This window comes from Centruroides vittatus, unplaced genomic scaffold (assembly GCF_030686945.1).
Source record: "Centruroides vittatus isolate TY-2023 unplaced genomic scaffold, ASM3068694v2 contig_329, whole genome shotgun sequence".
NCBI classification, from domain to species: domain Eukaryota; kingdom Metazoa; phylum Arthropoda; class Arachnida; order Scorpiones; family Buthidae; genus Centruroides; species Centruroides vittatus.
The window spans coordinates 3518848-3540614 of record NW_027122113.1 but is presented as its reverse complement, the minus strand read 5'-3'; the positions used below and the strand labels follow the sequence as shown (position 1 = coordinate 3540614).

General features: G+C 26.1%; 1 protein-coding gene across 1 annotated transcript in view; it reads right to left on the bottom strand.

Annotated features, from left to right (window-relative positions):
- Window positions 1-21767, bottom strand: part of LOC136973794 (SRSF protein kinase 3-like) — a 92261-nt gene that overhangs the window by 22627 nt on the left and 47867 nt on the right. The window contains exons 5-10 of the mRNA XM_067268562.1: window positions 21232-21319; window positions 20099-20186; window positions 19168-19274; window positions 17733-17895; window positions 10114-10271; window positions 9931-10036 (exon numbers count right to left, since the gene is read on the bottom strand). Coding sequence (XP_067124663.1) covers window positions 9931-10036; window positions 10114-10271; window positions 17733-17895; window positions 19168-19274; window positions 20099-20186; window positions 21232-21319 — 710 coding nt within the window. The remainder of the gene's footprint in view (window positions 1-9930; window positions 10037-10113; window positions 10272-17732; window positions 17896-19167; window positions 19275-20098; window positions 20187-21231; window positions 21320-21767) is intronic.

The following is a 21767-nucleotide window of genomic DNA, read 5'->3' as shown; positions in this document are numbered from 1 at the left end:
ATATTATTATGGATAAGTATTTACTTATAAGTAGTGTTGCCACCTTTTCAGAATTGCTGACCCAGACGGCAGGTCAGGTTTGTTCGAACAGAAGTCCCTGACACATGCGAAAATGTTATTTTACCATGCAAAGAATAACGTGCACACCAGTTCTAAACCAGTTAGGAACTTGTGTAGGAGCAACTTAAACTAAGAAATAAAATAACAAAATAACTTAGGTTTAAAGAGCTGAGAAGTACAAACAAAAAATTAAAAAAAAGTTGACAGGTTGCTATGAAATCCCAGACAAAATTAACTGTTAACCCAGACAATGAATTAAAAACCAGAGGGGTGGTAACACTATTTACAAATAAGATAAGTAAATAAATTGATTTACTTACATTTAAATCAACTCATTAATTTGTTGTATATAACATTTACAACAATAAATTACTAATGGAACTAAATAGTCTGAATGACAAAAACATATTTTATTTGAGCAAGGCTGGACATTTTGGCAAAATTTTTAGATCTGAATTTCGTGCTTCTACATTTCCAAATAATAGTGAGGTTGAGGCTGAAGTTTTCAACGCGAAAATGTGTATGTCAAACATTCGGCGGTGCTTTCCTGTAAGCCTAGAAGTTTGACAATGGCCTTTGGAATGTCGAGCATGATTCCACTGACTTTCCAAGCGCCATTGTCAAACTTCTAGGCTTACAGGAAAGCGGCGCTGAACGTCCAATGTACATCTTTTTGCGTTTAAAACTTTGGCCTCAACCTCGCTAATAAAATTTTATTAATTGAAAATTTTAAATTTTTTAAAGATCCATAACACTAACAAATAATTAAACTTATGTAAAATTAAAATCATACTACAAAAATGGTGCAATCAGAAAGTAGATGAAAATCTAAACAATGTTAACTCTAGGAAAATTTTTAATAACTTTTTTGTAAAAATAAAAAAGACATAGTCGCTTCCAAAACTTGGTCAATCACCATTTATTTCATTAAAATGTTCTAGAATAAAAATTCGGACGATCCGACCTTCCTTTTTAGGCTATATGATCGCCTAGGAAACAATTCCTTTAAAACATAGAAATAATCCAATTAAAAATATAAAATTTGTAAAAAATTGGAATTGGTGACCTTACGACGCCTTTGAGTTCATTCTTGACTTCCAGTCGGGAGTTCTGGATCCTTATATCCACGTTTTAATAACTTTATTTGACAACAGCACCAGTTATCATAAACATGTAAGTCAAAAAAAGGCAAGTGGCAAGCAAGCAAGCATGTAAACAGCACGATTGTCATTAGCAGATGTTCTTACAGCCCTTGCACCTTGTTCAGCCATAATTAGATTAATCCTTCCAATTTTAGTTATGGGACCTGTTCATTTTATTTGTAACAGGCTGTATATTGTTGAGAAAATAACTCAGACATAATTAATTTCAATTATCTATAAATTACACAATAAAATGGATCTGTAAATTGTTTTTATTTTATAAAAAAGAATTTATTATTTTTTTTAACAAGTTTTGGCTTCTCCATTATTTATATATAATATATATATATATATATATATATATATTTTTTGAATTATTATTATGTTGGACAGTACAGGCTTCTTCTATAATCTTTTAAATTCTTTTACATTTATAAAACCATTTTTGTGGATGTGAAAAATTTTGCATCTCTTTCATTAATAATCATCATTAAAACTTTTTAATATTGTTTGTAATACTGTTTTAATTTTAACTGTAACATTTGCCTTCTACAATTCCACTTTCTTTTTATTAAAGCTCTTTCCATTAAAGTTGTTTCCTTAGAGTTAAAATCAAACCAGAAGATATGTTCTTGAAGTTTCTCTCAAAGGATTCTCATTATTTTATTTAAATAATAAGCTTCTTACCATTTTGTAACATTTCAGAGATTATTATTATTATTATTATTATTAACAATTTTACTTTAAAAATTTTATTTCATTTTCTTATTTAATCAACAGAGATGTGTTAGTATTTTTTTCTCCTCTTTATTTTACTTCTAGTCTGATGCCTTAAACTAATATATAGCAATGTTTAGAACATTTATTCATCAATTGAATCCCAATTTAAACACTATTGTAATGTATTCTATTAACCAGCCTTGAAATGAACTCTCTAATGAAAAATATTCATGAACAAATATATTTCTCAAATAATTTTATTTTGTAAGAATTTATATTTTTTATAATGCTTCTTTTGAAAAGCTAACAAAATTTTGATACATATTTTTATTCTTTAAACAAAAGTCCTAATCATGTTAATACCTGAATTGATGGTTATTCTTATTAATTACAGGAATTTTATATTTTATAGTCATAGATTTACATTTCTTAACATTTAGTATAAGCTAAAATTTTTCTGAAGTTTAAGGTTCTGTCTCTTCTCCACCAACTTTTTTTTTTAGAAATCCTTACCAAAAATTTTCAAATATTTTTCATTTGTTATGCTTATCCTATTATTTATGCTTGATAAAATAAAGTAAAGCAACATAAGGACAACTTTCCAAGAAGAAACTTCCTACAGAAAACTGGCTCCTTTAGTTGTTACATTAAAATAAAAGCACACATAGCCAAACAATGAACAGGTGCAAGCCCAGGACCAACTACCAATGTTCAGCACTTTAATCCATTCAACTACTAGTAAGATAGAGTACAGTGAGTAAGATGAGTGGTGGTATTGTTTTTATGTTAGTGTCAAACTCAAAAATATTTTAAAATTCCATACAAACAAAATTTATTTGAAAGAATCAAATCGGTATAACCTTAGCACCAGAAAATTTCCTTGTTTGAATTACAAGATAAACCCACATAATAATAATATATGGGACCAAAAAAATTTAATTTACAAACTCAGTTGCAACTGCATTATTCCCAAATCTTATATAGGTGAAACTGGTAGAAATCGGAAGACCCGGTTTAAAGACCCCATATCCACGATTAAATATAATAATTGTAACTCAGCTGTTGCTGTTCACTGTAACAACAAGGTTGCCAAATCATAAAGGAAACTGTAAAAATTGTCAAAAAAAAATTACATACGTAAAAAAGGAGATGTTATGAACATCTTGAGATACTTAAAAACAAAGACAGTGTGATGAATAATAATAATATCGGTCAAAAGCTATATGAAACTTGGTACCCATACTTAACCAAGAGAAGCTGAGAAAGGAGTGGTGGTAGTGCTTAAATAATGTGTTAAAGTATGGCAGGTTCTCGTTAACTCTGTGCATTGTTTCCAAACGGTACCCAACAGGGTGTCCATATGTCTCACTTCTACTTCCCCCTTCACTTTTCTACATTTCCCAAACCCCTCAAAAAACCCCTTTTTTTGATCCTCCCTTCCCTTAAGACCCACTATCTCCCCCACCTCAAGATGATGCCTTTCTGATGCATCCTGTTAACTCTTCCACTTACAATTTGTGGACCATCCCATCGTGTAAAACTCTACTGTAAATTAAAACAATCTTATGTCCCTTTTATTTTAACGGTGCACTACCTTCACTTCATCATACTTGTTGTTCCAAAGGGTTTTTTCTATTGTTCTTACTGTAACCAAGATCATGGTTTTCCAAATTTTATAATCTTAACTCAGTACTGTGTCATGTATACTGGGGTGTTTTTCCAACACTATGTACAGTACCATGCCGTCATGTTTGCAAGTTCAAGTTTGTAAGTTCAAAACTTTTTACACCTATGTTGTTTGTTTTTCCCTTTTGTAAATCATTTCCAATTTAATCATTATTTTAGCTTATACCTGTTAATCAATAATCACCATCCCTATTTTATCTAATGTCACAACTCCTGCATTTCTCATAATCCATGTAAGTTTCCTAATGATCTTTTACAATTTTGTAACATTACAACAAATTTATGCTAACTTGTATACATTATGCTAACCTGTATGCAATTTTCCCTATATAGTTGTAACACAAGAGTTGAAAAGCGACATAATTGTCCAAAATGCATACTCAAAGAAATAAAAAGTTTTTCTAAAGCTTGTCTTCCTTTTTATTGATGGTATAATAAGTTTAGCAAAGAAGAAAAGCCACCTTAGCACCTGTATAATTGAACCCAAGACTAGACAAGAAGTGTATTGCATAAATTATTTTCTGTTTATATAACAGTTCTGTTTTACATTCTACAATAAATAATTTTTCTCTTTTTTTTATAAATTTCATAAGTATTTAAGTTTAAACAAGAAAAATATTTGTGGTAGCTTTCAAAAATAGTGCACAAACATATAATTAACCAAATAATATGGAGTGAATTATTTTACTTAAAAAATAATATTGCTATATTCATTAAAAAATAGAGTCATTTAACTAATAAACTGTAAATTATTATTAATTCAACAGATGTTTTCCTTAGAAAATAAATCAGCATGACTCACAGAAGTGTTACATATTCATTCCATATACCTGTAATCACATGGTAGAGAATTTCCAACAAAATCTATTTTAGAAAAATATGCCTTATTCAGATATTTTTTTTTCAAGTTCAGAAAAATACTTATTAGCTTTTGAATGAAAGTTCTGAAATCTCTGAACCTATGGCACCAAAATATCATGTTCATGCTAAGAAAACAATGAATTTTACTTTGTACGATAATATTTTAAATCCTATGTCGACCTATTTTCAGTTTTACACCTTTAAATTTTAGAATAATATTTTTTATGTATTGTAGTGTTGATGTTGATTCAAAAAGAACAAAATATTCTTCAGAAAATAATTAGTTAGCTGAAGTAGTTATTTTATTAAAATTACTTAATTTTTACAGTAAAATATTTATATTTATGAACTTGAGAGATAAAAATATATTAGTAAAATAATTATTTAGCAATCACAACTTTCACATCAAGTACAGAAATATCTATTTATAAATTTAAATGTGGTCTATATAGTATGTATGCAATGAGGTCATATGTAAATTGAATTAATGTTCTGGTAGATCAATAAAAGGCAACATACACGTGGGGATAAGTTCATTCATTAGAGGGAATATTAGATGATCACATTGTTTCACATTTTTATCATTAACAGTAGATAAGTTTGTGTGTATTTTGTAAGACATACTAAATATGTTTCGTCAATTTTGAGAAGAAAAATGGATTTGGCAAAGAAATAAACAGCATTACTTTATAAAATCTACAGCAATGGTAAAAAAAAAGTACTCAATGGAGAACCATAAACCTCTCCAGCAATTTTATGGGGCTAACACTTTCAACTGAATACAAGTCTTCAAGTGGCACAGGTATTTTTGGAATGGCTGACATAGCATTCAAGATAACAGAAAAATGGTCACCATACTTGATCACCTACCCAACTTGGCTCAAATTGATTTTGCTCTGTTCCTAAAGTTAATGTTAAACTGAAGTGGCAGCACAATATGGACTTTGAGGACATCAAGAAAAACATTACAGGTATTTCGAGCAGCCTCACTTAAGATGCATTTCTGAAAATGTTTGACTGTAATCATTGAAAAACACACATCAATGTTGGACAGGAATACAAGATGCATTTACAAGTTTGGGGATTGAATTTATTAAAAAGAAATATTGGCTAATTCCTTTTAGTATCTGTCTTCAAAATACACTTCTCTGTGAACTAAACAAATTTTCCACACTAATAATTTATGTATGCCCATGAGAGGATCTTTTTGAAATGCTGTTTAGTTCCCTTGTACAGCCTCTTGGATTTCCAAAATTGTCTCTCTTTCAAAGCAAATTTTAATTCGGAAAACAAAAATTGGTCATTTGGGACTTGCCAGACCTAGACCAGACTATATATATATATAGTATATAGCTAGACAATATTTCAAATAAAGTATTTCAATTCCTATCAATTCCTATTTGAAATAGTTTGTTAGGATATTCAACGTATTTGTTTTTCAAATACTCAACATGGGCATTTGGTATTTAGTATATGAATTAGTACTTTAGAGCATTTGAATGTCTGATACATTGCCATTATTGTAATGTGTAGATTAATATTTACATTACATTTATTCTCATTTATTTTATTTTATTAAGGTAACAAAATTTTAGCCAATAATAAGATTTCTCAAAAAATTGGTTTTCATAAGATAAGATCCACCTGATGTAGTTACTAACTTATGATAGCACACTCAAATTGATCAAAATTCCAAACATATACTGTAAACAAATTTATAAGATGAAATTTGAAAAATGAGAATTATATAAAGGAATTTATATGCTCAATAAGAAAAACTTATTTCAAAAAAACATCAGCATTTTTATAAAATAATGCTACTTTTTATAAAATATTCAAATTTTTCTTTCTGCACATATACTATGCATTGTGCATGTGTTATGAATATAATTTACACTTTAAAACCATTCTGAATTGTTTATCTCCTTATTACTAAAACGTAAAAGTTAAAATCATTTTTTTTTTGTTCTAGTTCAATTTTAAATATAACAAACATTGCAAAGCCGGATGAGTATATAGAAACATCCAACAATCAACTAAATGATCAGGCTACAATTCGGCTAATCATTTAGGCAATTGTTGTATGTTTCTATAGTTCAATTTTTTAAAATAGTTGCATTTTTTAAAATGCATGAAAACATTCATTAAAATTTTGCACAATCAAATTTTTGAATTGTTCTAATTGTTAGAAAATAGATTAATTTAAAAATTATCTTGGATTTTTTATGAATATAATATAGTTATTTTTAAACATTCCAAAACAACTTTTAGTAGTACTTTTTATTATGACAAACATTTTTTGTGTGTTCCACAAAATTTCAATTCCCCCAAATATTTACTATTTGTCTTTGAAATAGTAATTTGCCCCATTCTGTATATAAATACAAATTTATCTGAAATGCAAGTTATTGTAGAACATCTAACTAAATACACAAGTCTCACTACATAATCCCTTTCTATTCTGTTTTCAATGTTACTATATTATATGCCTTTATCTCATATATGTATATCTATTTTCTCTAGTTTTTGAATACATTTTCTTATTTAACTATTTAATCAAATAGACCTGACTTTTCTTTAAAACATTTCTGTCCCATTTTGTAACATAACTCCAGTCAATTGTCAGTTTCTATTCAATAATATATTTGATTTTAAATTCCTGTATTTCTAATAATTTTCTTAAAAGGAAGTTTTCAATCCTATATAAAAAATTTTTCTTCTCCTCTTGGTTTTTTATCATCAGAAATTTATATTATTCCTTATTTACCATAGAATTATTTTACAGATTTAGTGATGATTGAAGGGGGGAAAATACAAAAATAGGGAATCAAATAATAAAATGAAATACAGCAGAAAGTGAACAAGCAACAGGAAGGATAAATAAGCAGGACTAATAAAAAAGGAAATTTAGGAGAAGGTTATTTACCCTGATTAACATACAGCCATAATCATATGCAACCATACTTAAAAAAATATAAAAAAATAAATCATAATAGATTCTATTATTGAATTTCAGATTTAAAAGAGCATAACACCAGAAATTCCATCTAAATCATTTATTTGAAATCAAGTAAAATTTTAAATCTATATTTAGGTAGTTTATTGTCCAAAATACACAGATAATGATTAAAAATGTCAACAAAACATTTCTGTTTTATCATCTTCTTAATTAGCAGCACAAAGAATTGTAAGACATGAAGCAGAGAATAATAGAACTTTCTTCTAGTTTTCTCACAAACAAAAAGAGAATGAAAGTATGTCATGAATAATGTTCAAGGAGTTGCACACTAAGTCAGTTTAATGTCATTTTTTCATCATCTTTTTCATTCTCAAAGTATAAGCCAGTCTTTAGATAACATTTTAGTCAACCTCAGCCTGTACTAACTATTCTGTTATAGTTAGATTTAATTAGGAATATCAATAGATCTTAAGCAGTTATAATTTTTTAAAATTTTAATAATGTTGTAGAATAATTTGTCACTAAAATTCTCCTGAATGTGTTGTAAGTTATCTCATGATAATAATTCTTAACAATTCAGTCAGAACAAAGGACTTAATTGTTACTGAACTACTGTTTATAAAACAAAACTCTTTTCCTTTTAATTTAAACCAACTAACTTTTCAATTAAAACAACTGCTTTCTTTTCTGAGGAATAATTTTGTCACAATGGAATTATTATTTGGGACTAAAGGGACTAATAGCTTTTCTTGCAAACAATCATTTTGTTCAAGGAATTCTGTAAAAACAACTGATCAATCCTTATCAGATACTGCAATAAAAATTCATTTTAATATGATGTCATACATCAAAATACAAAAAATAAATTAAATTTTATTTTATAGTAATGAAGGTTTACATTATATATGTATTTCATGAGAAAGGATTAGCTAATTGAAACAAAATTTTTATGTACATAAAAAAGAAATATGTTTATATACTTTTTAGCTAAAAATATTATTCATTGAAAATTTTTTATTCACTCTTCTTGTTAATATTATGTTGCTACAAGATGCAATAAAATGTGGGAGATAGAAAAATAATATAACTCAAATATTTGAAAATAACTTGCAGAATCATTTAAATTTCTTAATCTTAAAAAGTAAAAATCAAAAATTTCAGCAGAGCACAATATATACACATATTGTTAACCGAGGATAAATAATAGATTATTATTACTAAAATTGTTATTCTTATAAATAATTAAATATCATTCAATGTTTTCATCAAATTTAGGTAATGCCCTGGTTTCCAAAGATCTGAGTACCATCTTGCAGAGTGTCCCGAAGGGGCTTCCCATGGGGACCCCTGTTTTGTATATACATATTGCTGTTGAATGCAAAAAACGAAAAACCATCTGCCTGACCACGAATATAGTACTACACAACCATTAGAACTTATCCAGAAACTCCAACAAGTAAAACTATATGAAGAATAGTATATTACAGTTCTAGACTTCCAAGCAATGTACCCAATGTATCAAATTAGAGCCTTGTTTCTGCCACCTAGAGGATTTTCTTCTGAGAGAGCTGAGCTGTTTGGTGAAACTGCATGCTGAAATACTAGAATTAGCACTCTTGGCAACATTTTCTTCGTTTTTTGCATTCAATGGCAATACGTACATACAAAACAGAGCGGTCCTCATGGGAAACTTCCTCTCCAGGACACACTGCAAGATGGTACTCAGATATTTGGAAACCAGGGTATTGCCTAAATATGATGAAAACATTGTCCTATACACAAGATACATAGACAACATATTGATGATATAGAGGCAGCAGCCCAATATCCAACAGTTTATCAATGATATCAACGTCAACCCATACAAATTAAATATTTAAGTTTGCAAAAACAGAAGCATAATCTGTCAATTGAAATGTCTAATACATTGATGCTATATAGATATTAATTTGTAATAAATAAATAATTAGAAAAACATCATTAATTTTGTTGCATATAAATGAAATCAGGACTTATTCTTACATAAATCAACCAAATAAATATGAGTGATATTCAAAAATGTAGAAATAAAACATCTAAAATTTAAAATTAAATATGAAAAATCACAGCAATTGAAATTTAAGAAAAAATAGTAAATACTATAGTCAAATACACAAACAGAATTTTAATAAACAAACAACAAGAAATTTTATACTTTTATTTTTACTTTAAATAATCAAACAACTTTCTTTTATAGGAAGTGATCATATATTAAATTATTTATATTTAATCCACAAAAATATGCCTTTAAAATCAACAATAATTTTTTATGTAAGATCTTTATGACCTTACATAAAAAATTACATAAAACATTACAAAGATCAAGTGATTCTAGATGCCATATTAAAGTTATAAAATTATATAATTTTAAATAAATATGAAATAAGAGATAAATTATTCTATTAAATAAAAAAATCTATCTTAATCTAAAATATTTCAAAAAATTCTGCAATTTTATCTTGCCTTTGTGACCAGGATTTTTTGTATCAGAACTACCATTAAACCTTCTATCCTCCTCTGGAGTTGTTTCTTCATCTTCATCTCTATCTTCTGTTTCAAGCATTTTATTCTATAATAAATTATTAATTATTTTCTTGCTAATAATAATAAAATCACAATCAAATATCAGATAACAAATGTTCATACCTGTAAATGTTCTTCCATTTCTAATTCTTCTAATTGTTGCATCTGCATTTCCAACAATTCTTGTTGACGTTTAGCTTTTTTACGTAATTTTTTCTTTTTGTTTCGAGACATTTTTGTATTAGGATTGGGACCTCGAAATTCTCTAGGTGCAGTACTAACTGAAAAGAGAACATGAAAGAAGTTTCTACCGCAATACAATGATGTACAAATATACATTGTTTTAAAATGATTACTTTTGAATTTAGAGCAACCTATAATTAGAGCAGAAATTACATAATATCTCTTAAATTTTGTTTCTAAATTTTTCTGAAACGGGTTTTGTTAATTTTGATTATTATTCCTAATTTAAAATTAAATATCATAACTGGATAATAGTATGATGATGATGATGATGATTTTGTTTACAAAATTTTTTTTTTCTATTTGAAACTGAATAATGATTATGACATTACAGAATTTATTAACAAATGTCTGGTGTATGTATATGTATAATTTTTTATAATTATTTGAAAAAAAATTATAAAATTGTTAATATAAGATTTACATTTATATACAGTAATTTACTGATTTGTATAGAATAAAATTTTATAATATTAAACTTCAACAAATTTATTCAATTTCTCACTAATGATAACTTTAAATATATATTATTAGTATGAATTATAAAACAGTGTTATATATCAAATAACTTGTAAAATTTTAAAAATATCTATAGATGTATTTGATATAATGTGTTCAAACTCAAATCTCTATATACTAACAAATACCACTGTTGAATAATTATACATAAATAGTTTATATTTTAAGGTAGGTATTGTAAGTAATATGTTCTAGTATTGTATGACTTATGTGATATACAGGGTGGGCCAGCGAAAACGAAACGGCAGAGTGTTCGTGTTCGTCCAAGCAAAGCGCTCGGACAGGTCGATTTTACTCTCGAGGGGACATCTTTTGCAATAAAGTTTTTGCGATTCTGAATATTAACTAAACAAACATTTTTTTTTCGAAATAAATGCTTGTTTACTTAATACAAAATAAATGAGTTTTTAAAATTTTTTGTTGTCTGTTGTATTCAGAATCGCAAAAACTTTATTGCAAAAGATGTCCCCTCGAGAATAAAATCGACCTGTCCGAGCGCTTTGCTTGGACGAACACGAACACTCTGCCGTTTCGTTTTCGCTGGCCCACCCTGTATATCATGATTATGATATATTATGATTATAATGACATGTGTATCATGTATTATCATATTAAATAGATTTTTTTTACCAGCAAATGTTCAGAAGTGTGAGATACACACAGCACTTCAAGTTATGCAAAAGTTTTATTTCCATTTTAGCAATTTTTATGTGGGTTATGCACCAGTTGGAGTTAAAATTTATATTTACTGCACAAAATTGCAATAAAAATAAGTTTTACTCTTGAATACATTTTGATTGTACAATAATTATTCTGCATTGGCATATGATGAAGCAAGTTTATTTGAGTTTGAATGCAAATTGTACAACAATATGTAAGTCAAAAATTTTTTTTATTTCAAGTCATGGCATCCTATTTATAAACTAAATAAATAATTAAAAGCTTTTTCATACTTATTAACTTTATATCTTTACATATAGTAAACATCTTAGTAGCAGAACTATAATTACAAATGATGAATTCTGAATAATAATAATAATAATAATAATAATTTTAAAACTGAAAATAATTAATTATAATAATATTACTTTATTATAATAGAATAAATTATTTCAACTAAAGCATTTAAATTAAACTGAAGATGAATTGGAAAATGATAGTTCTAATGATACTAAAATTATAATAAAACTAGCTAGTTAGCTTCATTACAATTCAATAACATCAACAGAATTGCTATTTGATAGCAATTTTGAATTTTGATAGCAATTTTGAGGAAAAAAGCAATTATTATTGTTATACTGTTAAATTTAATTTTATATTTTGTATAATTTTATGAACACTAACTGAAGAGGGATGTATAGGTCTGAAATGTATTTTAAGTGTTCTATATAATATATTGTCAACAAGAGCCATATCTTATTTTCAAGAATCATTAAAGATTTTGTACTTTAATTCTCATTCACCGATATTATAAGCCCTCAAGTATATTTGTCTAATAGATATAGACTAAGAAAAATAAAACATACAAGTGCTTATTCTTTATGTAAATAGTATGTGATTTTTGTTTGTTTTTGGAATTCAATAATTAATTTTTTAATCCATTACAGTATACAGAATCAATAATCATAGACTAAAGTACAGTACATATACTGTATGTTCAGTATCAATATGAAAAGAGCTACACAATCCACTAAAATGAGTGACTATTCAAGCATGTCACTTTTTTATTTTCATCATTAGACATTATCAACTTTCAACAATGCATATGTAATCAAGAGTATGTTGTGTATATATATGCATACTGTGTGTGTACATATGTATGTACATACATAAAAGGTCAATTTTCCAGGACATAAAAAGATAAGTTATTTTAAACAAAATGTTTACATAAACATGTCTTATCCCAAATGATTTCTAAGATAGGAGGCATTTGAATATTTATTTTTTAGGTGACAAATTTCCAATAGTTTATAATAAATTTTCAAAAATTTTACCATAAATTTCAATGCATTTTTCTACTCTCATGTTAACACGGCATATTCCTTACCTGAGTGTATTTGTATGTTACTTTATGCAAGCAACAACATCCATTATGCAGGCTACCAGTTCATCTCATTTGTCCACCTTTCTTTGGTACACTTCATTCTTCGTCCAATCTCATAAACAAAAGCTTTTATTATTATATTATTAAAAGTCTCTATTATCTTAGTGGCCAGATAATAGTACCATCATGACCAATTCACTGATTAGGGAAAATATGATCAAAATGTGCAAATTTTAGCTCTATATCAGAAACCATTCAAGATAAAGCCTGTGTTTATATGAACATTTTTACTTAAAATAATCTTTCATCTCCCAGAATATTGATCTTTCCTTCTGGAATACCCTGTAAATGTGTACACACACTCACAGTTGAATCCTGTTTATATGTTTCTCAGTTGTACATTTTTGCAATTATATGCTAAAATTATATTTTTTGCATGATATTCTCTCTATTATAAAACACTTCAGTTATGTTTTTCATTTATATGATTTCACACTTATATTTATATTTTTCAGTACCATACAGTACTTTTCACTCATTTAGGCATTATTCACTCTGAAAAGAAAAAATTTAAAGCAATTATTTAAAAACAGTGAAAAAGTGAATTATGTACATACTTCGGGTTAGTTCACACTGACAATGAATTGCCAGTATATGTAAAATCACTGATGTCAAATGTCACAAATGTCAAAAGGAGAATAATTAAGATATATATATATATTGAAACTTCTAATAATTTAAACAATATATAAAAGGAAAAGTTAAATAGTATAAAATTAGGTCATGTACTTTTAAAACATTGACTAAGTTTTGTCTGTTTCCTAGTTTTTTTTCCAATGGATTTGTCACATATTATACCAGTATGTAAGGTTAGTTGTCTCCTTCCACTGAAATCCTAGTCATATGAAAAAATGAAGTGTCATTCTAAAGGTTATTTCACACTGATAGTAAATAGTGAAAACAAATGAGAAACTGAAAGCAATTTTTATTTGCTTAGTAAAATTCATTCACACTATAAAATGTAAAAAGTGAAAATTTTCAACATGTTGGACTTGTGGGAGAGATTTACTACATGAAAAAATTCATCAGGAATAATATGTATAAGAGAAAGCATATCCTATTAACTCTTATCCTGCTAGAAACATAATATTATGTTTTGCGAATTTTCTGGTAAAAACAGCAAACACAATATTACATTCCTCTATATATCAAGTATCAAGTTATTTCCAGCTTTAAAATGCAACATTACTAATTAAAAACAAAAACCTTAATAATTCCAGCATTAAAAATATTTAATAAAAACGTTTTCGACTGTTTTAAACAGCCTTCATCAGTTAAAACGAACTCAAAAACAAAAAGAATGCAGAAAAAATAGAACTCAAGCAAATATTTAAAATTCAAATTAATTCCAAAGTAAAAATGCCATTCTGGATAAGAAATAACATTGCGCATGCGCAAGTTTGTTATTTTCTTATCCAGAACGGCATTTTTACTTTGGAATTAATTTGAATTTTAAATATTTGCTTGAGTTCTATTTTTTCTGCATTCTTTTTGTTTTTGAGTTCGTTTTAACTGATGAAGGCTGTTTAAAACAGTCGAAAACGTTTTTATTAAATATTTTTAATGCTGGAATTATTAAGGTTTTTGTTTTTAATAGTTAATTTTCCAGTAGCTATTTTTGTTTAATGCAACATTACATTTTCAGCAATCAAAATATGAATTTTGTGTGTGTGTCTGTTAACATAACAGTGGGCACTATTTTCTCAGAAATATAAGACATTTCTTAGAGCCATACGCATTGTTCGATTCAGAGTTTCGTCACCATATTTTGCAAGTGAATTTCAAGTCGTTTTATTTTGTATATTTGAGTTAAGTTCAGATATGGCAAATAAATGTACTGAACAAATTGTTTGAATTTATTAATGAAGAAATGAACAAATATAGTGACAATTAAATTGATTTATCTGACAAAAGTATGGTGATTATGTTTTAGGCCTAACTGAAATAAAAAAAAAAAAGTACAAATAAGCCATGTAATTTCATTATCATCTTTAAACCTGTATAGTTTATATAATATTGCATAATTTATATATTTTTAAAATATACTTGATGCAAAAGTCAGATTTCCGTATTTCTGACAGTGCTAACACCATCTCATCCACATTTACTAAACCAACGCAGTAACGAAAAATGGCTAGTCAGAGGAAAGTCTACTAATGATATTGATACAGTGCATCATTATTATAAATAAATTCATCAATGTACTATGTATTTGTTACTTAAAATAACAAATGTTAAAAGCTTCATTGCATTTTTTAATTTTTTTAATTTTATCTCTATCTCTATCTCTAAAACATGTCCAAATAACATTAAAACACAATACATAAAAATAAAGCCCATATACATCAAAATTGAAAAATATATAGTTAAATGTCTCTGAAAGCAGAAACTATTTTCACTTTTAACCTAGCTTTTGTCAATCGTTTTTTATTCTCAGCAGAAAATACAGTAAAATTGCTTAAATCAGCCAGCATACAGTGAAGAAACTAAGTCAACAGAACCAGCAAGGTAAGTGTTAAGAATTACACACACAAATTCAGTTGTACATTGTTAATTTGTGCTGCACCATAGTTTTGTAATGACATTTTGAATCTAAAAGCAATTCAAAAGTAGTTTCACTTGTATATATTTTTTACTTCCCTTGAAAAATGTAAATGGAATTTGACTACATACACAATTATTTTAAATTTTGTTATATCATAAATGCAAAATTTTAATACAATATTTATTGTAAAGTCCAATTAGAAATAAAAATATCTTATTATGCACACAAAAGTGTAATTTCAATATTTAGGTCATCAGCCAAAAGATATCAATGTATAAGACTATAAAAAAAGAAATGCATGAATGAACATCAATACTTGAGAAGAGAAACCTTCACACCAACATAATTCATTTAAATATAAATCATCAGTCATCATTGGCTTCAAACATAATATATGGATTCTACATTTAAGAACATATAATACTTGGAATCAATCACAAGCTACATTTGAAATTTAAAATTAACAATTAAAATAAAAATATTAAACAAAGATAGTATATGATTGATTCTAAATGTTATACATTCTTGAATACAGAATGCATATAGTATGTTTAGAACCCGAAGATGACTGATCAAGACCCTTAAATTTTCAAATTCAATAACTATCAAAAATACTTTATTTTTAAAAATAAATTACAAAATGTGATTTTAAAAAAATAAATATTCCAAATACATTATCTTATGATTCATTAGTAACTCTTTTTTTTATTTGTAACTTTGTAATTTAGAAAATAATTTGCATTTATGTATTTCTCATAAAATTAATATATAATTTAAGAAATTTTTAAAATTCTATTTTAATGTGAAAGTAAAAATTAATGCCATATGTAATTTATGAAAAATAGATGACAAACCAAGATAATGTGAAATCAATCAACCTTATATTAACCTTGATTTTTTTAAAGCGAAATACTAAATTTAATACTAATTTGAAATAGAACAGTGTTAAGATGTTGCTGCTTTATTTTAAGTTACCTCCAATATTCATTGTGAATTTTAAACTACATATTTTCTATTATTATGATTATACTACTACAATGTAACAATTTCAAATTTAAATTCTCTTGAAGTAACAAAGATTGATCGATTTATCATATATATAAATAGGCAATCCTTGACTTTCAGACAACTTGTTTTTCTGTACAAAATACTTTTATACCTCTACGTTGTTTTTTATATGCCAAATTAAAACTTGCATTTTCAACTGACAGACAAAATTTTTCATCATTCTAAACATTAAAGATCAATAGAAGATAGAAGATGGTACTGTCTTAATACAGTTAATTCAAAAACCACATCAGTTATTTTGATTTGTAACAATTAAGTCATAAATGATCTGTATTGTTTATTTAACATATTGTAATTTCCTTATTTAAATCTACAAAAAAATTTTCTTTGATTAAAAATGTTTATTAGTTTTAAGATGTTAAGAAATTCAATTATTTACTTAAAATTATAATTTAAAATGATTCTTACTTATATATAAGAATCATAAAAATCTAATATACAAGATGATCATAAAGAGCAATGTTCAGAACTTTCTACACAAAATACGAACTGTCATGAGTATGCAATTTCAATTTTCAGGAAAAATTTTACTTTAAAATTCAGCTGATAGAGGAAAATTTGGTGCTGCTGTCTCCTTAATGTGCATATTATGTTTTTTTTTTTTTTTTAATGGATTTAGTATAAAAGAAATTGCAAAATGTTCTTCAGAATTCTTCAATAGGAAGCCATCTCACTCTGCCTGATTGTGATTACTTGTTAAACTCTTCTATAAATGAAACAGCAATGCCAGCACAACACAGTGTTAAAAGTTTACAAAAAAATCCCCTGACTATTGGAAATTTTAGAAAATGTTGCATTTTGAGGAGATATTAAAGGGACAGCAGCACCAAATGTTCCTGTAGCTGAATTTTGAAGTAAAACATTTTCTCAAAAATTCAAAATTTCAGACTCAGAACAATAAGTACTGTACATCAAATCTAGTTGAAGTTTGACCATAGTTCTTTCTTCAAAGAGCTATGAAGTATATTCTAATTAAAATCAACTTGTTTATATATTAAATTTCTATTTATAATAATAAAAATAACATTATCTTAAAATGTTACAATACAACAAAAATTATCATAAAGATTTAATTTATTTAGTATTGAATAAGAAAAAGCATCTTTAATCATACATAATTTGATAATATTAATTTTTATTAAAACAATAAAGACATTACTTTGTAACAGATTACAAACCTCTAAGGTTTTCTAAAGCTAACATGTTTGATTTTTATAGCTAAAATTATTTCATACGTTTTAAATCATTTAAAAATGTACTCACCAAGAGATCCAGGTAGCCTAAGACCCATTTTTTGCCACTGAGTAGCTTCATAAGCTAATTTCCGTATATAAGTTTCATCTACTGTGATAAGAATATTTTCTGGCTTGATATCTGTATGTATTATTTTGCATTTGGTATGAAGATATTCAAGTCCTTCTAAAACCTACAACAATAAAAGTTTCTAAATATTTATACAATGGATATTTTTTGTTTTAAATTAATAAGAATAAAAATTTAAGTATCAACAAGCAATTACTTATTGACACTGTCACAATGCTGGGCTGCAATATTTCATCACAATTCTCAACTTTTTAGTAGTGTCTTGCCCCTGTACATCTTACTTTTCCAATTAACAATAGTGTCGTGCCTGTCATCTATCTAACTCAGTTCAGGAGAAAATTTCTGAATTGAAATAACATGACTTCCAGTTTGCATTGGAAGTTCGTAAATAGTTAATCAGGGCCTCCTGCCTCTAAGCTTTCCATATCTGGTCTCAACTTTCATCTATCTAACACAATTCTCAAGATTAAGGAGGACAGACAAACAGACAGATGGATAACAGTGGAAATTTATAGATCTACAGTTTTTTCGAATTGCAGTCCAACAATTCATATGATGTATAATTGGAGACAATGTTATTAATGATATTAAAATGGACTTTTAACTGTTGTAACACACAACTGTTATAATTTTAAATTTTTCTTACTCATTGTCATTGGCTTGTTCCCTCCAAATTTTTATACAGATCAACCCCAATAAGATGGGTTCTTATAATCTTCCTTAGAATAGTACTCTTATGCAGACTGTGCACTAAAAATGCAACCAATAAGGCACTCACTTAAATGGACTGTTCTGCTATCTGGTGCTCTATTAAAAGGAGTCTCACTAAGATAAAACATAGGAAAATTGGGAACATGTGAGAATGCTCTCTTAAGCAAACTGCTCCCTTATCCAGTGCTTTTGATTCAACTGTATAACTTTTATACAAGGAACAATAATTAATAAATTAATGGAAAACAATAACTCAATTACATAGGTTAAAATTACTAAATTAATTAAAATGATTAAGAATATTTGTAGATAAAACAAGATATAAGAAGTTCAAAATCAAATGTTAAATTAAATCATCTTTACATATTACAAAAACTATAAATTACTACAAAAATAATATTCTCAAACTAATAGTTATTTCACTTAATGTCTGTCTAAAACAAAATGTTGCTATTTTCAGGTTTTTGTTTTATAATACAAAAATTAGTAAATGATGTTTATAATAAATCAAATATAAAGAAGCAGTTCTTTATAAAAAAGTAAACTAAACATTAATTTAATTGTTTTTACAATAATAATTTGAAATGTTTATTTGTAACATTTAAGAAAAAAATTAGGTTAAATTTCTATATAGTTCAATTAAATAATTTTTAGATTAACTTACCTGACGAATAATTGTTTTTACATTTTGAAGGGGTATTCCTTGATAATTAGAACGGATTATTAATTTCAACAAATTGTGGCCCAATACTTCAAACACCATACATACATCTATTGGTTTGTTAAGAATACTTTGATTTTTTATAATAAGATAATTCTGAATAATTTCATTCAATAAATACTATTCATTTGAAATGCAAGAGAAAATCATTTGTCTATAATAGATAACAACATCATAAAAAGATCAAACAACAACAATAGAATTAAATTACCTAATACAGAAATTAATTTAAATGTATCATTAAAGTATTTTTATAAAATATCAGCCCTCCCAACATTTATTTCCAGCTGAACTCATTTCATATTAGCCTATGTTAATGCAACATTTGAAGAGCTTCAGAATTATCAAATTTGTGAAACAGCAATTATATACATGAAAAATCAGTGGAAAATGTATGCAATCCTGTTTAAAAAACCTGCATATGACCATGAGTTACTAATGTCTTACATTATTATTATATTTGTAAGTAATCCTAATTATAATCCAGTAAATTGTCTATTTCTATGTATGCTAGATGATCTATCCATTTGGAGACTGATGCTCCAATAATCTGCAAGAATATTTAACTTGTACAATTAAGAAAAATAATAGTTTATGAAAAGTAATCTTGTAAATGTTTCTGTCTGCTCGCTAAGTAAATTCTTTTTATCTATAATAACTCCTCATATTTCTGAGGAAAGATAAATTTATCCTTATCAATGGAAGATTTGAAACAACTTCTCTATGTTTCATTGGTATTATTTTAGTTTTTCTTAAATATTATCCAATCATCTGTATATCCAATATACAATTTTAAAGAAATATATTAAAATTGTAATGACTTGTTTAAAGCTTACCTTGAATTTATTTTTAACTACATAGTAAAAAAGGATACGAGTACCATTTACTCCTGATATCTTAAAATCATCCAATAATTGAACTACTTTTTCTCTGAAAGGATCATCAATATCGCTGTCTCTAACCTATATAAAAAATAAAATAATTTAAATATATATCTAATTAATAATAAAAATTACTCATTAAAAAAGAAAAAAACAACCAAAGCTTTTAAAATCTGAAATTCCTTTATCATACTGTCTTATAATATTTGTAAAGTATCATGTTAAAAAATACTGTCAAAAATCACAATTTAATACTGTAATTTTTGACATTCCTAATATTTTTTTATTTTCAGTTTGATTCAAGATTTTTAAGGTCTTTTTAAATGTAGATTTTATGTTAAGAAATCTATATTTTTAACATAAATTGTAGAATGGAAGTGAATAAACTCAATATCTAAAAATCATTAGCCAAAAATATATTTATTAATTCATTTATAATTGTTTAAATAAATAAAAAATTTTTCATTTAATTTGCATGAAAAAATGTAATGGGGGGGAAATGTTAATTAATGTAATAATATTCATTTGTTATTGTCTCCAAAATCAAGAATCATTGTACAGTTTTATATAAATGTCTAGTATTTAGATCAAAATAAAATATATGAATTACCAGACTAATTTATCAAATTACATATTGCAGTAAGGAAGGATAAAATTTGAGCCTAATTTCTTTGTAATACACTATGTTATCCTAATTTGTTTAGTGTTATATTTTTGTTTAAATTTAGTTAAAACAAAATAATATAATGTTTGGCATAACTTTAACAACTGTTTATTTTAAAATAGAAGCCAGTTTTGTTCTATTTATTCCTGAGACTGTAAAATTTAATTCTATTTTCAGCTTTGAGGATTAATGTTTGTACATTTATGACAGCAAATAAATTAAGAGATTTTAATATTCTGATTTAAAATCAACTTAATTTAAAAATACCTCTCCACACATTCTTTTTGATGTTTCAAATTTAAAAAAATGTTTATTTTAAGAAGATTAAGATAAATTGTAATCCTTGAAAATTTCTTCTAGTTCTCTATTTTTCAAATGTTTCAAAATTTTTGATATACGTATTATATGTAAAAAAAAGCAAGTACTTAAATTCAATAAAATATCTAAAACTTATTTACTTACACATCTCAATAATTTTATTTCATCTATAGCAGTCTCTGTATAATGAGATGCACTTTTCACTAATTTCAATGCCACAAACCTTTTTCCCCTAAAAATATCATAAATTATTATTATTATAATTAAACAAAAATAAACAAGTTACAAGCATTCAAATTAATCCTCCAGACTTTATAAATCCACATAGACTAATTTCTGTTGATAACTCAAGCATTAAAGAAAAACTTAAATCATTAATTATTTGCTATTTTTTAAAATTCATAATTATTATTTAAAAAGAAAAAAAACTTTTTTTTATAGTTTGAAAATTATATCAATTATCTAAATGACATGTTTAATATTTCTTTTTGTTTATTTTGTTAGAATTATTTTTATTACTTTAAATAAAATCAATTCTACAAATTAATTTATTCTATCTGAAAAATCAAAATGCTTTGCAACAAATAAAACACATCATCATTTGTTGTTTATTTACATGTAATTATATTCATATTTATTTTAAAAATATGTACATAATAAATTTGTACATATGAATATTG